This window comes from Alexandromys fortis, unplaced genomic scaffold, assembly GCF_014885135.2.
Source record: "Alexandromys fortis isolate MF-2015 unplaced genomic scaffold, M_Fortis_MF-2015_v1.1 scaffold_88, whole genome shotgun sequence".
Classification (NCBI taxonomy): Eukaryota; Metazoa; Chordata; class Mammalia; order Rodentia; family Cricetidae; genus Alexandromys; species Alexandromys fortis.
The window spans coordinates 4159629-4181359 of record NW_026067961.1 but is presented as its reverse complement, the minus strand read 5'-3'; the positions used below and the strand labels follow the sequence as shown (position 1 = coordinate 4181359).

The 21731-nt window shown below is 43.9% G+C and overlaps 1 protein-coding gene across 5 annotated transcripts in view; it reads right to left on the bottom strand.

Annotated features, from left to right (window-relative positions):
- Positions 1 to 337: 337 nt before the first annotated feature.
- Positions 338 to 21731, bottom strand: part of Per3 (period circadian regulator 3) — a 46778-nt gene continuing 25384 nt past the window's right edge. For 2 of the 5 annotated variants that reach the window (XM_050153210.1, XM_050153215.1), the window contains 9 exons: positions 18131 to 18263; positions 17529 to 17650; positions 14669 to 14842; positions 10105 to 10335; positions 8598 to 9280; positions 6648 to 6750; positions 5473 to 5641; positions 4670 to 4820; positions 338 to 2910 (listed from right to left, as the gene is read on the bottom strand). In XM_050153210.1, coding sequence (XP_050009167.1) covers positions 2827 to 2910; positions 4670 to 4820; positions 5473 to 5641; positions 6648 to 6750; positions 8598 to 9280; positions 10105 to 10335; positions 14669 to 14842; positions 17529 to 17650; positions 18131 to 18263 — 1850 coding nt within the window. In that variant the 3' untranslated portion in view covers positions 338 to 2826. The remainder of the gene's footprint in view (positions 2911 to 4669; positions 4821 to 5472; positions 5642 to 6647; positions 6751 to 8597; positions 9281 to 10104; positions 10336 to 14668; positions 14843 to 17528; positions 17651 to 18130; positions 18264 to 21731) is intronic. The other 3 variants (XM_050153211.1, XM_050153213.1, XM_050153212.1) reach the window with 3 other exon arrangements.

Below are 21731 nucleotides of genomic sequence, written 5' to 3'. Positions count from 1 at the left end.
CTGGAAAGGCATGAGATCTAAGGCCTTGCTAGCTCCAGGGTCTGGCCCCATGTTTTTTTTTTTTTTTAAATATTTATTTATTTATTATGTATACAATATTCTGTCTGTGTGTATGACTGCAGGTCAGAAGAGGGCACCAGACCTCATTACAGATGGTTGTGAGCCACCATGTGGTTTCTGGGAATTGAACTCAGGACCTTTGGAAGAGCAGGCAATGCTCTTAACCTCTGAGCCATCTCTCCAGCCCCCTGGCTCCATGTTTTGATTTCTAGATTTTGCTGCTTTAAGTAACATTCAGACTGTAAAATACAAGCTCACCCTTCAGAAGCTTCAGAAATAATTTTGATAGTTTTATTAAACTGGCATAAATGAATGACATTATACATGTGTATACATACAAAGACATCCGGGACCCAGTGGAGTCTTCTCAGGGCTCAGATGAGGATGAAACACACTGGGAAGGGTCTTTCTTCCAGAGGGGACTGGAGACAAACTGACGCGCACTCGTGAGAGTGGTGATGCTGAGCTTGTGGGATGGGGGGGAGAAGGGGCTCAGGGGATCGCAGGAAGCAGCTCTGGCTGACACCACGCATGTTCAGGGCTTGCTGAGACAATGAAGAACATTCTCCACTTTTATGCATACACTGTTTATTGTTTTTACTCAAAAAAGATAACCAATGGAAAGATTAATAATAACCATTAAAGTACAAGCAAATTCATAATAATTATAAACAAACTGCTAATTTGATTAAAATTTACCACCTTGTGAATTATAATGATGTTTCATTTAATCCATTCACACAACATCTTGTTTTCTTAAATTTGGACCTATGACCCAAGAAAAGAAAGCTTTGGGGGAAAGAGTTATGTAAACATTGAAGTCTACAATACATACTTTTGTTACCAACTCTATAGTTATTAATACTACAAAAGTCAGTAAGCTTGAACAACGGTTTCCACTGGGTATGGCCCCCATGGGGGGCAGCAAGCTCTGCTGGACCTGCCCCAGCAGCAGGGATTCTGAGTGCACTGACAGCAATGCTAGCAGAGGGGAGGGAGACTTGGTTAAGGGCTTTCCAGACTACAAGCACCAGTTTCAAATCAAGCCTGGATAATACATACTCCGTAAGAGGTGACTAAGGCAAAGAAATAAGGAGCTGTAGATGAAACAAGTACTCAGAACCAACAGGAAAGGCCCATCCTACCAGAGAACATCAGGTCTGATGTACGTGTGCATGGATGCAGGATGGTCCCAGGAGCTCCAAATACCACAACCCTTCACTGGAGAAAGGCCAGCATGACCAACGCAGGCTCTGACATCCCCATCTACTGGGATGGAGTAGACTATGAGAAGTCTCGATTCACACAGCAGGAACCTTTGGTGGAACTATGCAATACCAGAAAATTCTAAGAATGTCATAGGCAGCACTTGAGAATGTTTTTGACACCCTCTGATAGGACTGCCATCCTGAAAAACCATTATTTTATAAAAGAAGTCTAAGCCACAGAGTTGGAGCACTGGGCCAGCAGTCGTCATGACCTTCTCCTGATCAGAACGACAGGACATTTATCAAGAGCTAAAAACTGTCAGAGAAAATAGTATTTTCTTGAACCAAAGCAAAGCAACAAACAGAAAACTCTATTAGATTGCTGGAAGTACTGCGCATGAGAGGAGACTGCAGACCGCCTTTCCTGCCAGCTCCTTCCTCTGAGCTGCACGGGGTGGATTCCACAGTCACTGGAAGCTGAAGAAGGAATCTTGGGTATACCTAGTCTAGAGCACTGGGCAGTGAGCGGACAAACAGGTAATCAGTCACACTCACTCCTGAGACAGAGCTGCAGTCCCGAAGGCTGGGGCCACCGAGTTCCCCTAAGTGTAGTTTCTCACTCTGCAGGCCCCAAACCCTGTTCAAGGGCAAAGAAAGGCAATGACAATCTGACCTCTGGTCGGCAAGAAGGCCTCTTTGTGTAAATTCAGCAAAAAGAAAAAGTTAACTGTTAGACTGAGCATTTAAGCACATATATTTCCAGAATAACAGTAACATGATTTTAAAAACTTTTCACATTTATTTTGTAACAACAACAAAAAAAAACCTTTAAAAAATATGATTGGCTGAGTAAGCAGCTCTTTTAACATGCAAGGCTTGATTTCAACTCTCCAGAGTAAGCCCTGTTCAAGCAGTGAGACCTTACAAAAGGCGTTTCCATGAGAGGCTGACACCAACAGGAAGTGCATGGACAAGAATGGGGTCAAACAACCAAATCCATGACTCTCGCACTTCCTAGGGAACAATGCACTCTAATGTTCTGTGAGAAAGGTGGAATGTCTTATCATAACCATGAAGGGAAGCACCATGCTGTACAAAGCCTAGATCAATATGTTAAATTCATGGAAAACATCATGTGAACTACACAGCCTACAGACAGAATTCAAGTATTCCAATGGGAAAATGCCTTTGCAGCAACAGAACAAAACAGACAGGACTAAGGCTTGGAACTTATTCAGAGTGACTTCTGAAATCAAATCTTCTCAGACACATACCTCCTCAGAGGCAATCTGGTGCCTTCAGAAGATGGCTAGGTCAGAGATTGGGAAAATGTCACCTATTAAAAACCGAGAAGGGAGGGCTGGGATACAGGTCAGCAGCGGAGAGCGCCAGACTAGCGTGTGCAAGGAGGCCCTGTGTTTGACCCCCAGTGCTACCCAAAACAAAACAAAAGCAAGGGGAAAATCTTAATGTTGATGACTTTGTCATTTAAGAGTTTAGTGAAGTAATACAGACGTCTTTGTGTCCCACAAGACCTGGAGAAAGTGTGAACAGTTGCTCAACTGGTGTCTTCTGATGCCTGATGTTCACAGGCCTCTCCAGTGTCACCAACTGAACCTCTGTCTTCACAGGCGACACAACTCTCCAAAAGAGAACAAAGAAAAATGTGTTATGTGATGCTAATGTCATCTAAAAAAGATGTGCTGGTTGGCTTCTGTCAACGTGACACAAACCTAGACATATCTGGGAAGAGAGAATCTCAACTGAGAGAATATCTCCATCAGACCGCCCTGTAGGCGGTCTGTAGTGCACTTTTGTGATTAATGATTGATATGAGAGGGCCCAGGTGACTGTGGGTGGTGCCACCTCTGGGCATGTGGTCCTGGGTGCTATAATAGGCAGACTGAGCAAGTCATGGGGAGCAACCCAGCAAGCAGCACTCCTCCATAGCCTCTGCATCAGCTCCTGACTTGAGTTCCTGCCCCGACTTCCTTTTGTAGACTGTATCATCTGTGAGGTGAAATAAAGCCTTTCCTCCTGAGTTGTTTTTGGTTATGGTACGTCTATCACAACAACAGAAACCTAACCAGCATAGAAGGCAGAGAAAGGAAATACACAAACAAGATGAAAGCATCCACCAAGAATCCTTTATCTAGCAAAGCTCCTTAGAAAGTAAGGGAGAAACAAAGGCTGGGGAGGGGTATGACCTCACCATACCTGCAGTGTAAGAAAAGCTGAAGGGGGAGGCTGAAGATGGCTCAGTGGGTAAGAGCACTGGCTGCTACTGCAGAGGAGCTTGGTTCGATCCCCAGCATACAGGGCAGCTCACAACCACCTCTAACTTCAGTTCCAGAGGCTCTGGTGCCCTCTTCTGCCCTCTGAGGGCACCAAGCCCGCATGTGAGTGCACAGACATATGCAGGCAAAACACCCATACACATAAAACACAACAATTGAAAAAAAAAAAAAAAGAAAGGAAGTGACAAGGGAGACTACAGACTGAATCAGAAGGATGGTAACTCAAGCCGTATTGATGCTGCAACCCTGGCTTGGTAAGAGATTAATGCATAAAATGACTGGAGTTTGTGTTTTTGGGCTGTGGAGCTCCAGAGGAGCAGAGCTCCTACTGGGTGAGATAATTCCCATCAGTGTGGGCCTTTCTTATATATGGAAGTTAAATTGCCACACAGGGATAGTATTTGAACCATGTATCTCTGAGAGCTTCCCTCAGCTGGTCATGTCAGGGTAGTGTCTTTACCACCCCAGCTTTCTAACTGGTGGAAGAGACTATGTCGTCATGGTAGTGGCATGCTGTCTAACAAGCCTAAGGAAAGAGCTGTGCCTACTCATGAAAGAGCGAAGGGGCCTGTGACACTCTCTCACAGAAAAGAACAGGGTAGAGAGTCATGAGGCTCTAACTTTAGACCCCAGCCTTTCCTCCCAGTTCTATGCAATTTCACCTCAGGTGTCCTGTGCTTTAGGGAGGTGACCAGAGTCTACAGAGTGCAGAATGCACTGATGGGGCGGGCTGGGAGGCTGCTGACTGGGATGGAGGAGACCACCTGTGGAGTTATGCTATGAAGTTACCATTCACACTAGGATGAGATGGTTTTGGTGATGTGGCCATTTTGGGTCACCCATGCTCTGTACGTAAGCTCAATTAACTCACTGGTGTCCGGGTGCCTTGGCTTTAACAGTACTTTGGCCTGTGACTGTGCCCTTCTGGAGGTGAAGGGAAGGAACTTCACCAACAGTGTTAGGAAGACCACTTCTCAAAACCTAGAACACTGTGCTAGCTATTTCACACGCACACTGCTGTGGGAATACAAAGGTGACTGTGAAGCTGAAGGGCACCTGTCACCTGGCGCACAACAGTCGCTGTATGAGCAATTACGTGCTTACCTGGAGGTGTCCTTCTTGAGGGGCAGTCTGGCTGCGGATCCAGGAGCACACCTTGGCCAGTTCCTCCTTCTGTGCAGGAGAGAATTGGGGCTGCCGCTGTTCCATGCTGCTGAGCTTTGCCAGGTCTCCCCTCAGCACCTCTTCTCTTCTCCTAAACACAGCAAAGGCCTCTGAGAACAGTCTTCCCTTCCACCACTGCTCTTAGCTGTTGACTCGTGACATAACCAAACTGTCTGCTTCTTGGTGGGAAACCCAGTGTGATGTTTAAGCAAAGCATATCAAGAAATGCATTTCCTTCCGCCTCCTCTGCTAGGGGCACGGGTGAGCAGCCTTTCTGCTCTGTGGGGTCTGCACATGCACAACTGCAGTCCTTCTCCAAGTCATTTGCTGCTTGACTTTAAATGAATAAATTTATAAACACATTTTTCTATGACCGTGTATAAGACATTTAAAAATCATATTAGAAACCAAACAACAACAACAACAACCAAAAAAAAAAAAAAAAAGCCAGTGAGATATCTGAGAAAGAGAGGGCCCTTTCGGCCAAGAGTGACGACTGCTGCTGTCCTTTGACATCTACATACACACCACAGCACAGAAGGTACTTCCCTGCTCACCAAGCCTGGTGGCCTGACTCTCATCCCTGGGATATACACGTTAGAAAGAGGTCAGGCTTCCACATGTGTCATGGCACACTCACAGATATATACAGAACAATATAAATAAATGGTAATATAAATTTTTTTGAGTTACAGAAATAAACCATCCAAACATCCGGCTGCATTTTCGAAGTGCTCTCTTACCTCTCGGGCACCTGGTATGTCATGAGAACACGGTCTGGTGTTTGTTCTATCATTCTCCAGATAGACTCTTCGGCCACCCAGGGCAAGGCTTCATTTTTTTGTCTATTCTGAGACCTCTGTCCGTTTTCAGAAATTCCAGAATAGTCACTGTTACTGAAGTGTACACTTCCTATCAAAGATCAGCAAAGTGGAAAACACCTGTCAGAAGTTTATTTGTCAAAGATTTCAGACTCTAGCAACTACCTACCATCCCAGCAGTGGCAGTTTCTACACACATTAACCAGACACAAATGATCTAACTATTTCAAATGGCTCACAGCATTACAGGCCCAGGCCAGAAACAGTCCAATAACATCTGCACAATGTAATCCTCTAGAGCAGCAGAAAGCAACAGACCACCAATACATGCAATAAAGATGAATCTCAACAGCATTGTTCTGAGACTCTGGACACAAAAGCCCTCACACTGTTATCTGGGTGTGTGGAACTACAGAAACCGAAGGGCAGTAAGCACACCATCAGAATGCCAGGACAGAGGACCAGTGCAGGGGTGGACTGTCGGTCTGAATATAAAACACCTTCACAGGCACACACTTGAGCACTTGGTCCCCAGCTTGTGGCTCTGTTCTGGAAAGTGATGAAACCTTTGGGACAGGGGATATGAGGTGGATCACTGTGTGTGCGTGTGTGTGTGCGTGTGCATGTGTGTGTGTAGGATTTTGAAGGTTGTAACATGGCCTCACTCCAGGTCTGAGCTCTGTGCTTCGTGTCTGCTGTGCCTGGGTCCCTCCACCTCAGACCAAGATGCTCTTGCCTCCATTCCTTCCCTGCCACGATAGACTGGACCCTCCAAACCATGAATGAAAACAAGTCCTTCCTCCTGTAAGTTGCCTCAGACAGACTTTCTGTTACAGTAATAAGAAAAGTCACCAACACAGACTATAAACAGCTATAGAGGAACTTTTTTAGAGCAGCAGGAATATTCTAAGTGGTGATTATAACAGTTATACTAATGCTAATTTTGTCAAATATAAGCATGCCCCCAAGAAAGCCTACAAAAAGAAGGGTTGGGAAACCCCCAAACTTTCTGTATTTATTCATTAGTGTCCAAACTAGAAGGTCTTGGACAAGTGATCTGGGAATAGTGTGAAAAGCCGTTTTTCCTGGTCAGCTACCTGAGGCTGCTGTAGACAGAGACTCCTGGTGCACTGATGGTGTGGCCAGGTCACTGGCGGCACAATGACTGCTCCTACTGCCATCGTTCCCTGTGACACAGTGCTGGAAGGGAAGACACAAAGGCATCTGGTGTACAGAGAGAACCAAATCCCCCGAGTTGTCCTTTGACTCCACATGCACACTGTGTACATTAGTACCCACCCCAACCCTCACCAAAAGTAAATAAAATGTACTTAAAAAATGTGTTATGTATAGGTGACCCAACAAGGACTGTGGAGCCTGTGGGGCTGGAGTTACAGGAGTCAGCTGGTAGGTGTGCTGGGGGCTACTCTGAGCCACTTGTCTAGTGCTGAGCTGCGGTCTTAGTCCCTAGCCCCCCAGGCTTTATTCACTCGGGCTCTCAGAAGTGAGTGTAGGGAGGGAGATGGCTCATCAGTTAAGAGCCCTTGATGTTCTTACAGAGGACCCACAAGGCAGCTTCTTTAACTCCAGCTCTAGGGGACCCAGCTGCCTCTCTGGCTTCTGAGGGCACTGCATGCACCTACTGCATACAACATTCAGGTTGCTAAAATACTTAGCTTTGAGTCTACACCTAAATGCAGGAATGACAGACTCTGAAGAGTAAACTGATAAATATATCTGGAAATGCTTTTTAAAGTAGAGTTTGCAAAGTTAATGGATATTTGTCTAAAATTTTTCAGTTTTGAAAATGACATGTATAAGCATGGAAGGATAAGCTGCCTGCTTTCTGATGATGCCAGATAGTGGCTCCACCGCATCCACACATGCCTGCTTTATGTGTACACACAGAAAAGCATGAATCCTACATCTCCAAAGAGGAGGCATTAATATTTTAAGAGCCAGAGGAACAGGATATCTGCTGTGAGACTGTGCCTACTAAAAAATGTCAGGGAAGCCGGGCAATGATGATGCATGCCTTCGATCCCAGCATTCAGGAGGCAGAGGCAGGTGGATCTCTTTGAGTTCGAGGCCAGCTTGGTCTACAAGAGCTAGTTCCAGGATAGGCTCCAAAGCTATAGAGAAACCCTGTCTTGAACCGCACCCCCCAAAAGAACAAAAACAAACAAACAAAATGTCAGTGAAGCTATATCCATAAAATCTCAATGGTATGGCTGCCTAAACAAGACCTGAAGAAGGACAACACCAACAGACAAGTCAACAGCAAAGGAGGAAAAAGCCACAGGGCCCCAACCCTAGACAAAGAACTATACGGAACTACAATGCCAAGAATGGGAGAAAATAGTCTTCCCCAGGAAGAGTCTTCCAATTAGTTACCCAGTACCACGTAGTAAGGCCTGAAATCATAAACATAAAGGTAACACTATATAGACTGAGCATATTGAATTTACATATTTAGGAATATGTATATATAGTATTTAAATATTTAAGAATGCATATATTTTGTATTTATATACTTAGGGGTACATATACACACCCCTATTAACAACAACAGCAACAGCAATAATAAAAGGCCATAATTTTGAGGAGAGTAAGGGGGATCTGAAGGGAAGCAAATGGGAGAATGATATAGTTCTATTTTGACTAAAAATTTTAAAAGTATGAATTCTAAATTCATATCCTGTCATATGGCTTATTCCCCTTACTTGACAACACCAGCTTTAATCTGTAAGGAATGAACATGTTAAGTTAAATACCTGGATATCAAAATTTAAAGGTAGAGGAAACCTAGCACACTTAAAAAATTTGAAAAACATATTTTGTGACAACCATCCCCAAGCATCAAGAACAGATGACTCCTTCATTTCTGCGCCACAAGTGGACAGGGACACACTCGCTCACACTGAGCAGGGCTTAGTCCAGCTGTGAGGCGGGTCATCCCCTAGTGACTAGGCTACCAGTGCTGAGCCTCGGACTTGGTTAAGGGTCCAGATTTTCTCACTCACTCAGGTACTGACGGCACCACTTACACACTCAACTTCTGGGCCAGCAGCTCTTCTCACTGGATCTGGAGATTCAGATGGGGCAGGCGTTTCTTCCTGGAGTAAATTTAACTGTAAAGGCGAACTGCTCCTTGAACTAATAAATGGATGCTCTTCGCCGTGTGTCTCCCAGCTTCCCTCCATTCTCCCGTGGCTGTGGTCTGAACAAGTTGGTTCCAGATGTGGAGCCATCGCTGGTACTAAGGGTGTCATTTCAGAAGAACCTGCAGCCCCCAGGAATGCATATGGGGAGAATGATGCTGACCACTGAGGGAAGATTGGGGGGCCGGGCAGGAAGATGGTCATGAACGTGTCCAAGTAAGCAGAGGGGAAAGCTGAAATAGGCTGCGGGCCAGCGGACAGAGGCGGGCATTCAGCTGCAGCTGCCCAGCCTGCAGAGCTCCCTACTCCCAGAGAGGCAACTTGGAGAGGAAAAGACGAAAGGAGACAGGGGTCCTGCTTGGGAGCTACCAGGGCTGATGGGAAAGCTAGGCTGGAGGCGTGCGGGGAGGAGACAACAGAAGGGCTCCAGGGCTGTACACTGGGAAGGAGTCCTCTGACATGGGAACAGAAGTCAGCACTGGAGCTGCTGGTGTCCAAAGGCACTGGCAACTTCTTCCGTTTGTGCTTCCGTCTCCCACTTCCAGCACATCTGGTCTGCTTAGGAGAGCCTGAAGAAGTGATAAAGGAGCCTTTAATCCCAGCACTTGGGAGGCAGAGAAAGGTGGATCTCTGTGAGTTAGAGGCCAGCCTGGTCCACAAGAGCTCAGGACAGACTGCAAAGCTACAGAGAAACTTTGTCTCAAAAAAAAAAAAAAAAAAAAAAGGAGGAAGCATGTCACAGAAAAGTAACAACAAAGAGAGAAAGTTGCAGGTGATGTTAAACACTTTCCAATGAATGAAGCATTTGCCAATAGTAACTATTGTAAAAATAACAAAACATTGTTCTAACTCAACAAAAATTCTGGTAAAAACTAATACACTAAAATAAATCAATTCCAGCACCTTAGTAGGTTTCTTATAAAACTGTTCTCAGGTCCAGATTCAAATAAGGTTGTAGGTAAACTGTGGAATAAGCGATTGTAGCATCTTGGTATCTTTTGGAACCAATCCGTAGTTCTCCCTGGTACAGCTGGCCCTGCACTGCCACAGGTGCCAAACCTGCAGGTCTGGCCAACTACATACGGAAAATATTCAGAAAAAAATGATCATGTGCAAAGGTCTCCATTATCCATCCAATTATAATAATATACTATAATAATGGAATATTAAATGTTAAATAAAAGATAAGTTAAAGGACATGGAAGATGTGAGCAGGTCATGCAAAATACTATGGCTTTTGATATGTAGTAGGCCTTGAATGTCTGTGATTTTGGGTGTGTGTCAGGTAGTACTTCCTGGAAGCAATCTCCCACTGATACAGTAGTACAGTTCAACCTGAATATAATCTATAATAATCCAACAACGAAAGGGCTATGTTCTAAAATGTAGCTACCTTGAACACAGGAGTACTTAGCATTGCTTTTGCTCTTTTTCTGCAGATAGCAGCTGTAGGGTGAGGTCAGGATCCTTTCCTGGAACCCGTCAACATAGCTCTGTTCTTCCTTCTGCGTGTGTGCGGAGAGGACAGCTGTTGTGAGCCCCACGTGCTCAAATTCTTCCGCAGTCAGGGCCGATGGCTGTGTTCTCAGGGTCCAGGGCTTACATGCTAAGGCAACACCCTCTGCTAAGATCACAGAAAACAGATTTAATAATTAATAGCAATTATTTATTTTTTTATTTTGTAGTTGTCTTTCAACAAATTTCGACAAACATAATTGTTAGAATATAAAAGTATCAGTACAGTATAGAAATTCCTCTTGTCTTTCTTTTACTTTAATGTATGATTATAATAATATACAGACACTTATTTAGATCTTGCTATTATAAACATTTTCCATGTCCTTGCATTTTTTGATTTTTGATCAAAATTATTAATTTAGAAACAGAGCTTGGAACTTATTACATAACCCACCTGACCTGAATTTGTGACCCTCCTGAACACTGGGATTACAAGTGTGTGCCAGCACAGTTAGCCTTTGAATTTTTCCTACTTGTTTCTTTGAGATGAAGCCTCTCTATGGAGCCCTTGCTGTCCTGGAACTTGTTATACAGACCAGGCTATTCTTGAACTCACAGAGAACCACTTACCTCTGCTTCCCGAGTGCTGGGATTAAATGCGTGTGCCACCATCCCTGGCTCAACTAGTTATTTAAATAGGCAACATATTCACATAATTCAAACACTGAGTTTTAAAAATAAATTTAGTAAATTCTTCCTGTCCCTTTCACTACCTACCCAGCTCTTTTTTATTCTCCCATAGAAAATCATTCTTTTTCTCTGTCCTTTAACTTTTTTTACGCATAGAGAAATAAGCATGAACACAGAAGCTCATCTGCCCACTGACTGTTTTCTCCAAAAACACTAGCCTACAGTTCACCCCACTTCCTACTCCTTGGGGAATTTAACAGCACACAGCCATCTCGTACTCTACATGCAGTTAAGCATTCACATTGTTCACAAGTACACCTGCATGCACCTGCACACGGATTCTTCACATGTGCACCTGCATGCACCTGTACACAGATTCTAAGTTATTTCAAGAAGAGATTACGGTGGGTGCTGTGGTTGGCTTCCCAATACCCTTCCCACCTCTCAAGGCTGTGCCACCTCCAGAAATGGGCTCTGACTTAATTTTGAATCAACTTAACTGCTGTGGCCAGCAGTGGAGCAGGGACTAGACTGACTTTCTTGCCTTAAATAATGAACACAATGGACAAAATATACGAAATAAACAGTTTCAGGGCCCTAAGCCTCAGATGGAGTCTAGTAAACTCCCTATGAGGTGAGGTTAGATCTTCCAGGAGAGGAGAAAATAAGACAGCTACATAGAGAGGACCCTAGAGAGACAGACAGCCCCAGGGCCTAGAGGAAGGTTTTCCTTGAGTCCTGGGTTGGGAAGGGACTATCAGAGACGAGATGACAGCTCAAGCTTAAAGAACACTGCTTCTTTTATCAGCCAGGCCAGAAAACCTCATTTCAGTCAGCAAGATGGCTCAGCAGGTAAAGGTGCTTGTCATGTAAGCATGGTGACTTGAATTTGATCCTAGGAATCCATGTAAAAGGAAAGAAACGGACCCCTAGAAGTTGTCCTCTGGCCTCCAAACACGCCAAATAATGCAGGAGCATAAATGCACGCACATATTTACATTTGAAAAAGCAAAAAAGAAAGTCCTGGCTTTTTGTGGCTGTGACTGAAGAATTCAGTAGCAGGGATGATCAGCTCCGCAGTGCTCAGAGCCGGTGCTGGCTTGGCAAGTTTTAAGTATGAGTCTGAAAGAACCAGTCTGTTTCCAGGAAAATCAATTTGGTCTCAAAATAAAGCCCCAAATGTTCAAGGACACAAAATACTGTGACTCATTTAACAGTAACTGGCATCCGATAAGAAACCACCAATCACACAGGTGTAGTGGTGCACACCTTTATTCCCAGCACTCAGGAGGCAGAAGCAGGAGGATCTCTGAATTTGAGTTCCAGGACAGCCAGAACAATACAGAGAAACCCTGTCACAAACTCCACCCCATCTCCCCAAAAAGATGGCTTCTCTATCAGCATTCAGAGTTTTCTGTTCTGCTGCTGTCTGTAAATGTTAGTATGTTGTCTTCTCATGAGTATTTATTTCAGAATAATTTCAAAGTCCATTTCAGACTTTTTCTTTGACCCATGATTATTTAAAAACATGTTATTTAGTTTCTAAATTATTGGGCTTTAAGTTGGACTGATTTTTAATGTAATTCACCCTAAAGCACATCTTTACATATCAGCAATCCTACATCAGAGACTTACATTTCAGCACAACGTATCTTATGTCAGCACACCTCCGAATGTGAGCTCTACAGTATCTGCTAAAGACTACCCAGGCCAACACGGCCAGCACTGTAGCTCAGTCCAGCCACCTTTTCTGCACATTTAAAAAAGTACCTTTATTATTTTAATCATGCACACCTATGTATGCCTTCTATCTCACACTCTACCTTAATTAGTCCCTGGTACTATAATGGCAATGACGGAGAACAATTTGATGCCCTGCTTCCCACTCACAGGCAACTGACACTGGGGAAGTTACTTAGCTATGGCACATAAATACCAAAGGTCGCAAGGAATGCCCCGTGATCGCGGTCATCAGAGAGGAGCTCACTCCAGGGCAAGGGTTAAACCTAGATACTAAGCTTCCCAGAATGCAAAGAGACATGAAGATTCAAATGCAGTCAAGTTGGCGAGATCAGTCATCACTAACACGATTCCTCCCGATGGTCCTCTGAGATGGAGGGTGTGCGAGCAGAGTGTGCTCTGATTAGCTGGAGAAAGTTCTATCGGAGCTGAGGTAGGCCTTCAGGATTATCAGCAAATACACAGTTTTGGGGGGTACTTTTGGGTGTGGGGAGGTGTTTGTTGTTTTTGTGGGTACAGCCCATCACAGTGGGGTGACAAGGCAGCAGTACTATAAGGTAGCTAGGCTGTGCCCTCAAATCATGAACCCAAAGAACCCCATTTCCCTGAGGTTGCAGCAGTTGGGAATTCTGTCACTGTGATAGGAAAAGTATCCAATACAGCTTCCAAGAATGAAGCACAGAGAACTGCCACAGCGACTATTCAACCCACGTTAGCCAACGTGCCACATTAGCGAAGGTAAGCTAGAGACAAGCCCAAAACTTAAGGGAAGTGTCACCACGTCACCTGTCAAGTCTATGAAAAACCAGAAAGTCAAAAGTACAGGAGGTAATGGAAAAGAATAAAGAGATCAAGATTAGAATAATTTATCAAGTAAGTATGTTGTAAGGGACATGCTCTACTTGAAGGGGTCTAGCACTCCCAAGCATGGCAAACAGGATGTTGACAGGTTTTGCCTTTTGCCCTTTTCCCCCTTGCTAAAAACAGATGACAGTTCTACAGCTAGCCACTGGGGATTATTCCCTTATTTGGCCACTTCCTCCTACTGAAGTTGACTACCAAAGTCCAGCTCTTGAAGTATGGAAGCTCAGTAGCCAAAAGTCCCCTTGTGACTGACTACCCAATTAACATGCATAATCAAAATTAATCACCTCATCTTAAGACAAAGTCTCCCTGTTTACCTTTATAAGCCACCATTTGTCTGTGGGCCACGTCTGTCTCCTCTCTATCCAGAGGCAGTCTTTTGTCCCTCCTGGGCAAGTAACCCTCCCTCTCTCCTTGGCCCCCTGGCCCCTTCTCCCTCATTCTTTAGCTCCTGGCTTTGTCTCTTATTCCCTGCCCTTTGTCCCTCTAGGGCAAATAAATCTCCTTTGTGCTGAGAATTTGATGTCTGGGTGTATCCTGTACTGACTCTGAGGGAGCCAACCCCTCCCTTTCACTACTGACTTAACAAGTCAACACAAAAGTGAGAAATAAGTGTTATTCATCTAGTTGCCAGTATACATTCAACACGTTAAAGACTTTTTTTAAAAAAAAAAAAAAAAAAGATCAGTGAAAGGGGCTAGAGAGTTAAAAGCACTGCTGTTCTTGGAGAGGATCCAGGTTTGGTTCTCAGAACACACATGGTGCTCACAACCACCTCTAACTCCAGTCTTAGGGGATATGGCACCCTCTTCCGGCCTCTCTTGGGACCAGGCACACACACGGTGTACATATATATATATATATGAAGGCAAAACATCCATATACATAAAATCTCTTAGGAAAAAAAATTTAGTCACAACAGAACCCAATGCGGTCCACAGGAAACTACATTAACAATGGCGAACACAGAGGACTTGGCCCCACGGTGCCCAGCAGCTCTAGGAGCTCCATGCCTCAACTGACCCTATTAACACACAGCATACGTAACAAAAATAGCCTGTAATACATAACCAACACAAACACGGAGACATTTCTTAATTAGGTTTACTGGATAAAAGTCAGGGAACAATGGTTAAGATACCAAACTCATAACTAAGCAAATGGTATTAATGGATTCTTTTCTCATCAAAAGGCAAAGGTGGTACCTGAGTGTAGGGGCGGGACATGGACAGTGGTGCCGCTGCAGCTGCACTGGCTTCTGCCAGACCCCGTGCTTAGTGCAGCAGGGGACAGGGACCACGCAGCACCTCCTTCAGCATCTGTGGACGGTCCAGTTGTTGGCATTTCTTTTTGAGGTTTGTTCAGGATCTGTTCAGTCTCTGGTGATACATGAGAAACTTAGAATAAAAAATCCTAAGTGGATGCTTACAGTAGTAGTCAGTAACCGACAAATAGAACCATTAGCCACACAGAGGATTCTGTGATCCACCATATAAACAAACTGAGAGAAAAAAACCACATCATCATCTCATTAGATGCTGAAAAAGCCTTTGACAAAATTCAACACCCCTTCATGATAAAAGTCTTGGAGAGATCATGGATATAAGGGACGCACCTAAACATAATAAAAGTCGATTGTCAGCATCAAATTAAATGGAGAGGAAACTCAAAGCAATTCCACTAAAATCAGGAACAAGACAAGGTTGTCCACTTGCTCCATAACTATTTAATATAGTACTTGAAGTCTTAGCTACAGCAATAAAACAACTGAAGGAGATCAAAGGGATAAAAATTGGAAAGGAAAAAGTCAATGTATCATTATTCGTAGATGATATGATAGTGTACATAAGAGAGCCCAAAAATTCTACCAGGAAACTCCTATAGCTAATGAACACCTTTAATCAAGAGGCTGGATACAAGAGTAACTCAAAAAAATCAGTAGTCCTCCTACATACAAATGATAAACGGGCTAAGAAAGAAATCAGGGCAATAACACCAGCTATATCACTCTTGGGCATATACCCAAAGGATGCTGAAGCATACCAGAAGGGTATTTGCTCAACTATGTTCATAGCAGCATTATTCATAATAGCCAGAACCTGGAAACAACCTAGATGTTCCTCAACCAAGAAATGGATAAAGAAAATGTGGTACATCCACACAATAGAGTATCACTAGCTGTTAAAAACAGTGACATCATGAAATTTGCAGGCAAATGAATAAAACTAGAAAAAAAATCATCCTGAGGTTAACCCAGACCCAGAAAGATAAACATGGTGTCTACTCACTCCTAAGTGTATACTAGATATATAATAAAGGATAACAATGCTACAACCCAGACCCAGAGAGACTAGGTAACAGGGATGTCCAGATCTCCCTGGAAAGGAGAAATAGAAAAGATTTTGTGAGTGGACTCTGGGCAGGTGGGGATGGGAACATGAAGGATCAGGTTTGAGGAGGGGATGGTGGAAGAGAGAGTACTGAAAGCCACTGCTGGAAAGGGAGGGCATTTTGGGGTCAGGAAAAACAACCTAGTGCAAGAGAATCTCCCAGGAATCTACAAGGATGAACCCTGCTAAGATTCCAAGCTATACGGGATATCTTGTGTGAACTGGCTATCTCCTGTGACCAGGCAAGACTTCAAGTGGAGGATTGGGACAGTAACCCAATCACATATGTTGTGGAGTATTCCTCTACACTGTGTGAAGATGTGTCACTGTGATTGGTTTAATAAGGAGCTAAACAGCCAAGAGGTAGGTAGGAGGTATAGGTGGGACTTCTGGACGGAGAGGTCTAGAGAAAAGAAAGGCGGGGTGACCAGCCAGATACAGAGGAAACAGGATGGGCAAAATGGAGGTGAGGTAATGAATGTGTAGAACAAAGTAGATTAAAAAATATGGGCTAATTTAAGTTATAAGAGTTAGTTACAAGCCGGGAGGTGGTGGCGCATGCCTTTAATCCCAGCATTTGGGAGGCAGAGGAAGGCGGATATCTGTGAGTTCGAGGCCAGCCTGGTCTACAAGAGCTAGTTCCAGGACAGGCTCCAAAACCACAGAAACCCTGTCTTGAAAAACCAAAAAAAAAAAGAAAGAAAAAAAAGAAAAAAAAAAGAGTTAGTTACAAACAAGACTAAGCTATAGGCTGAGCTTTTATAATTAGCAATAAATGTGTTGTCATTTTGTGAGCTGGTGGCCCAAAGAAAAATCGGACTTGTATAGTCAGATCATAACCTTTGACCTAGAGTCTGTTCTGCCTATGGGAAACACTGGGGTAAGGGGACTTAAAGATTAAGGAAATGGCCAGTGACTGGTCTAGCCTAAAACCCATGCCAGGAGAGTAAGTCCACCCTGACACTGCCTGGAACACAAGGACCCAGAGACCTAGAATAGAACCATATACTACTGGAGAAAAAAAAAAGCCAACATAATGATGCCTAATGATATTCTGTTACACTTGTAGATAAACGACTAGCCTAATGGTCATCAGAGAGGCTCCACCCAGCAACTGATGGAATCAGGTGTATACCCACAGTCAAACATTAGGTGGAGCTCAGGAGATCCTACAGAAGAGAGGGAGGAAGAATTGCAGGAGCCAAAGTAGTCAAGGATATCACAAGAAAATCCACAGAATCAACTAACCTAGCCAGGAGCTTAGTGAGAATGAACTGACCATCAGGGAGCCAGCATGGGACTATCCTAGGTGCTCTGTCTATATGTTACAGTCCTCCTGAGGAACTCCTAACAGTGGGAACAGGGGCTGCCTCTGACTTTTACAGGATTTTGGGACCCTACTCCTCATACTAGGTCATTCTTCTCAGCCTAGTACATGGGGAGGTGCTTAGTTTCACTGCAACTGTGTAAGCCATGTTTGGTTGATATCCATGAGAGGCCTGCCCTTTCCTGAAAGAAACGAAGGAGGAGTGGATTGGGGGGTGGGGAAAGAGGAGATATGGGGGAAGGGACTGGGAGGAGAGGAGGTAGGGGAGACCTTGGCCGGGATGTAAAATAAAGACAGACAGACGGACAGAAAACAATGAAGTCATCTACTGTGAGGACCCTCCTGTACCTCGTAGCGCTGTGCTGCAGTCCGCATCGTGGTTTTGCTTGGCTTCCTCTGAGGATGAAGACGTGTTTGTGCAGGATATGCACTTCCTTTTCAAGGCCGGGAGACTGTAGCTTGTCAGGTACCTACAACAACAGGATTGGGCTGTTTCTGTATTGGCTCCCTCAAGCTTTTCCCACTTCTGTGCTTTGCTTCCATGATTGAGGCCTGGGGGACTTTGTCCTTCCTTCTGGGATGAAGTCAGCCCTGATCATCCCAGCCTGCATCAGTGACTTACACTATCTCTTTCACTACGTTCTTTAACTGGTCTTCACCTCTCACACCATTTAAGCCTGACCAGCTTACACATTCACTATACCACCGCTCTGTCACAGAGAGATGCAGCTTCTTATTTTCCGCGCCCTCCACAAAGGTCAATACACTGTGAACTGTATGTAACAGGCACCCACTCCATGGCTAACAGAGGACTCAGCACCATTGTCCCCAGCAGCTCTAAGAGCTCCGCATGCATCTACTGATCCTATCCCTTGTAGTATGACGTCAACACACACATCTCTGAAGACGCGATGCGGTTCCAGTGAGCTAGGCTCGCAGGCATTTCTCACCTGATGACACTGTCGATACAGCTCATCTGCTGGTAGGATGAGCTGTGCTGTTCTCGCCTCGGGTCATCACAAGAGCCAGTATCCATGCTTTTATTTCTCAGTGTCTGAGAGGAAGAAAAGTCCTTCTGCTCATCTGAAGAAAATGAAAGCATAAGCAATTAAGATATTTAGCATGTATCAAGGAAATAGTAAGCTCATACATGTATAAACGGTTATGCAGTCATTAACCATGAGCTCAGATCTAAATGCACTGACACGGAAATATCAGTCAAGTGAATAAGGCACAAAAGCAAGCTACACTGCATGACTGCACCAGTATTTTTAAAACAGAATGGAGTATGTATACCAAAGCGACTATCAGATGAAAGGCTAGTGGGGAAAGCCCAATGCCAAGCCAATACTACTTATTACAACTGGCCAAGACAGCTAATGCTGTGTGTCACCCCGCCTTGCACAGCACCTGTCCACTGAACACCTGTGGAGTGGGTCTGTGGACACGGAGACCGGAATAACTGGATACCACACATATCCCCCGTGTTGCAAGGTAAAGCACACAGCACTGCGCCTGTTTTTGTGCTGTCCTACATGCTAGCCACTACCACAGGAAGCACTTGAAATAGGCCACTACAACCAAGGAATAATAAGAGAATACTGTATTGGTTTGAATTTGAACTGAAATCATCAAGTGTGGCTAATGGCAGAGATGTGGAGAGAAGGGGGAACACCTCTAGGCTTGAGGACTAGGGAACCTGAACCTCCTGAAGCCAGAAGAGCGAGCCAGTAAAGAAGATGGAAAAATAGGCTGAGAGGAAACCCTACAAAACGGTGCTATGGAAAAAAGAATGGCGCCGAGGTCAAAGGTGACTAATTATGTCATACTGTTGACATATTTGTGGCATTTGCTACTGCTGCTCTTAGGGATGGGCATTTTTAGCTGACCTAGAGCACCCTAACTTAACACAGCTTTATGGATAGCCTCATTCCAACTCTACAGAAACAGTATGGAACATTGGTATGCCCCTCCCTGAAGCGCCCACTAGCATTCACACAGCAACATTCCACTAATGTTCACATGACACAATAAAAACCATGAAATTCACAGTGGAGGCGTGCTCTACTGTGATGAGGACTTTGCTTGAATTTTTCTGGGTTACTGCTAAATGTAACTTTTATTTCAGGATCTGGTCCTGGATCTCAGTGAATCTGGTGGTCACATCTTAATTCTATTGTAACTTGGTCCCTTGGTCTTCACTTATTCCTCATTTTTCAGTACAGATGCGTGGTTATTTCATTTGGTGGGTTATAAAGCAACACTGTCATGATGAATTTTGTTACTTAATTGACCCAGTCTGAGCTACTCATAGCTCTTCCAAGCTCTGTCCTATGCCCCTTATGATGTCTTTTTGTCTTTCTGATCCTGGTTCTCTTTGTTGGAAAAAATATACCCAGAAATCAGGATTTTGGTGTTAGGTGTGTCTATGCTTGTAAGTACTCTAAATGGTCAGAATTGATACACAAGTCTGTATATTAACCCATATCTATCTGTCCGCCACCCTTCCAGCCAAAAGCCTAAGTTCTTCCACACACTTCTACTGCCAGTCCAGGACAATTTATTCTACAATTACTCCTTTGATTACTTGAAACTTTTACAATAGTGAGAGATCTTGTTATCATTATCTACAATGTCTGCATAAACTTGTTCAACCTTAGTATACAAAGCAGCTTCAGGATTCTTCTGGTAATAAGCCCACCAACCTGGATATGGTGTTTATGTACAGTAGTACTTTGTATTTGGCATCTAGTTAAAATATATTATTTCTTCTTCTCTAAATATACTTAACCTACCTCCTTGAGTATGTTTATGCCATCCATGGTTAGCAAATTTATCTGCACACAACCCAAGTTCTCCCTACATTCTAGAGTGGGACTAACTACCCAGCTTCCCCTCTGTAGACAGCTCCTCTCCCGTCAGTCTCAGTATGTACCCCATCACTGGTGGCTGGTTTTGCTATGGTTGCAGTTGTATTAAGAGAACAGGAGATGGCTATCTTAGGCAAGGTTCAACAACTAACCCCATGGCTTCAGTCACCCAAAGTTATGTCTAAGCTAAAAAACAACCAAGTGGAAAGATGCAGATGTTCACTCTTCCTGTTTTAGACTGTGCACTACTCTAGACAGTGGGATGCAACCTCACTGCTCTGCTCCATCCCACACAGGATATAAGTCATTTCTTTATCCAGTATAGCCACATGGTCTACGGTACCCATCCCACCATGCTGAGCCCAGTGATTCAGCATCATCATTAACAATGGACTCTTCCTGAGCTCTTTAAGGTCAACAGTAGACTACCTATGTCACAACGCCTGTTTATTCACCATCCTCCATCTAATTTCCATGGTGCACAGGGTTCACTTCCAATTATTACATTATTTCAAAGACAAAGGCTGACAACAGCACAGTCTCCCAAACTCCCCCACCACCTTGCCATGTTGTTGCTATGTTTTACTTGTAAGTTTGAAGTGCAGAACACTATTTTAGTTATTTTTCAAATAAATTAAAAATAAAACTTATTTTTCTTTTATTTCTTGTCCAGTACTTTTATTCCTTAGTGTAGATAGGTTTGGTTTTTATCATATTTCTTCAGTTGTAAGAAATTCCTGGGGCTAGAGAGATTGACTCAGTGGTTAAGAGTCAGTTAAGGGATCTAGCACCTCTAGCCTCCATAGTCTAGTGTCCTCCCTCATGTACGCACACATGTATGCATCACACACACACACACACACACACACACACAGAGAAAATAAATTGTTAAAAAATAAGAAATTCCTTGACATCTCTGGTAGAAAAGTGTGCTATCAAATTATCAGAAGTTTGAGAAACCTGCTTCTGAAGGATTCTGTACCAGGTACAACTCTGCGTTGACACTTTTTTTTCAAGATGCGGCTTACGGTCTTCCTCTGTAAACCATTTCTGGAGATGCACGGCTATGCCGTACCTACGGTTATCTGTTTCCTGCTGCCTTCATGATAGACTCTCTGGTTTTATTTTCAGCAGCTTGAACAGAAATGATTTTTATTTTTTTAAAAACTGATGTTCTTTGAATCTGCAGACTCTTGACTGTTAGACCTTCAATGGAGTCCAATCAATCCCGTATTAGGTATACTGGTGCAACCCCTGAACTTGTTCCACTGTTTCCACTGCAGTCTGTGGAATCTATATGATATCCAAAGCAATCTATGCTGGAGCTTGCCGATTCTTCTGTGTGCTGGTAACTGTCTGTCATGTCTGATTTCCTGAAACCTTTTGTTCTTCAGAGTATACAAACATCAATGTTAATCTCTTCTGACTTGGGTCATATGAACATTTTTATGTCACAGAGACACATCAGTAGGAAAATGGGCAGCAGGATATACACCGTATCTCCGGCATTTCTAACATTTCATCAGTTCCTTCTCAGAGCTGGCTTTGCTCATGGCCCGTTTTGCCCACTAGCCCAGCAATGCACCATTCACAATTATCCTACTTGTCAAGTATTTCCACTGCGGTGTGTTTGTAGTCCTTTAGTGACCACTTTGTTTCTTGTCTTTCCATAAACTTCATT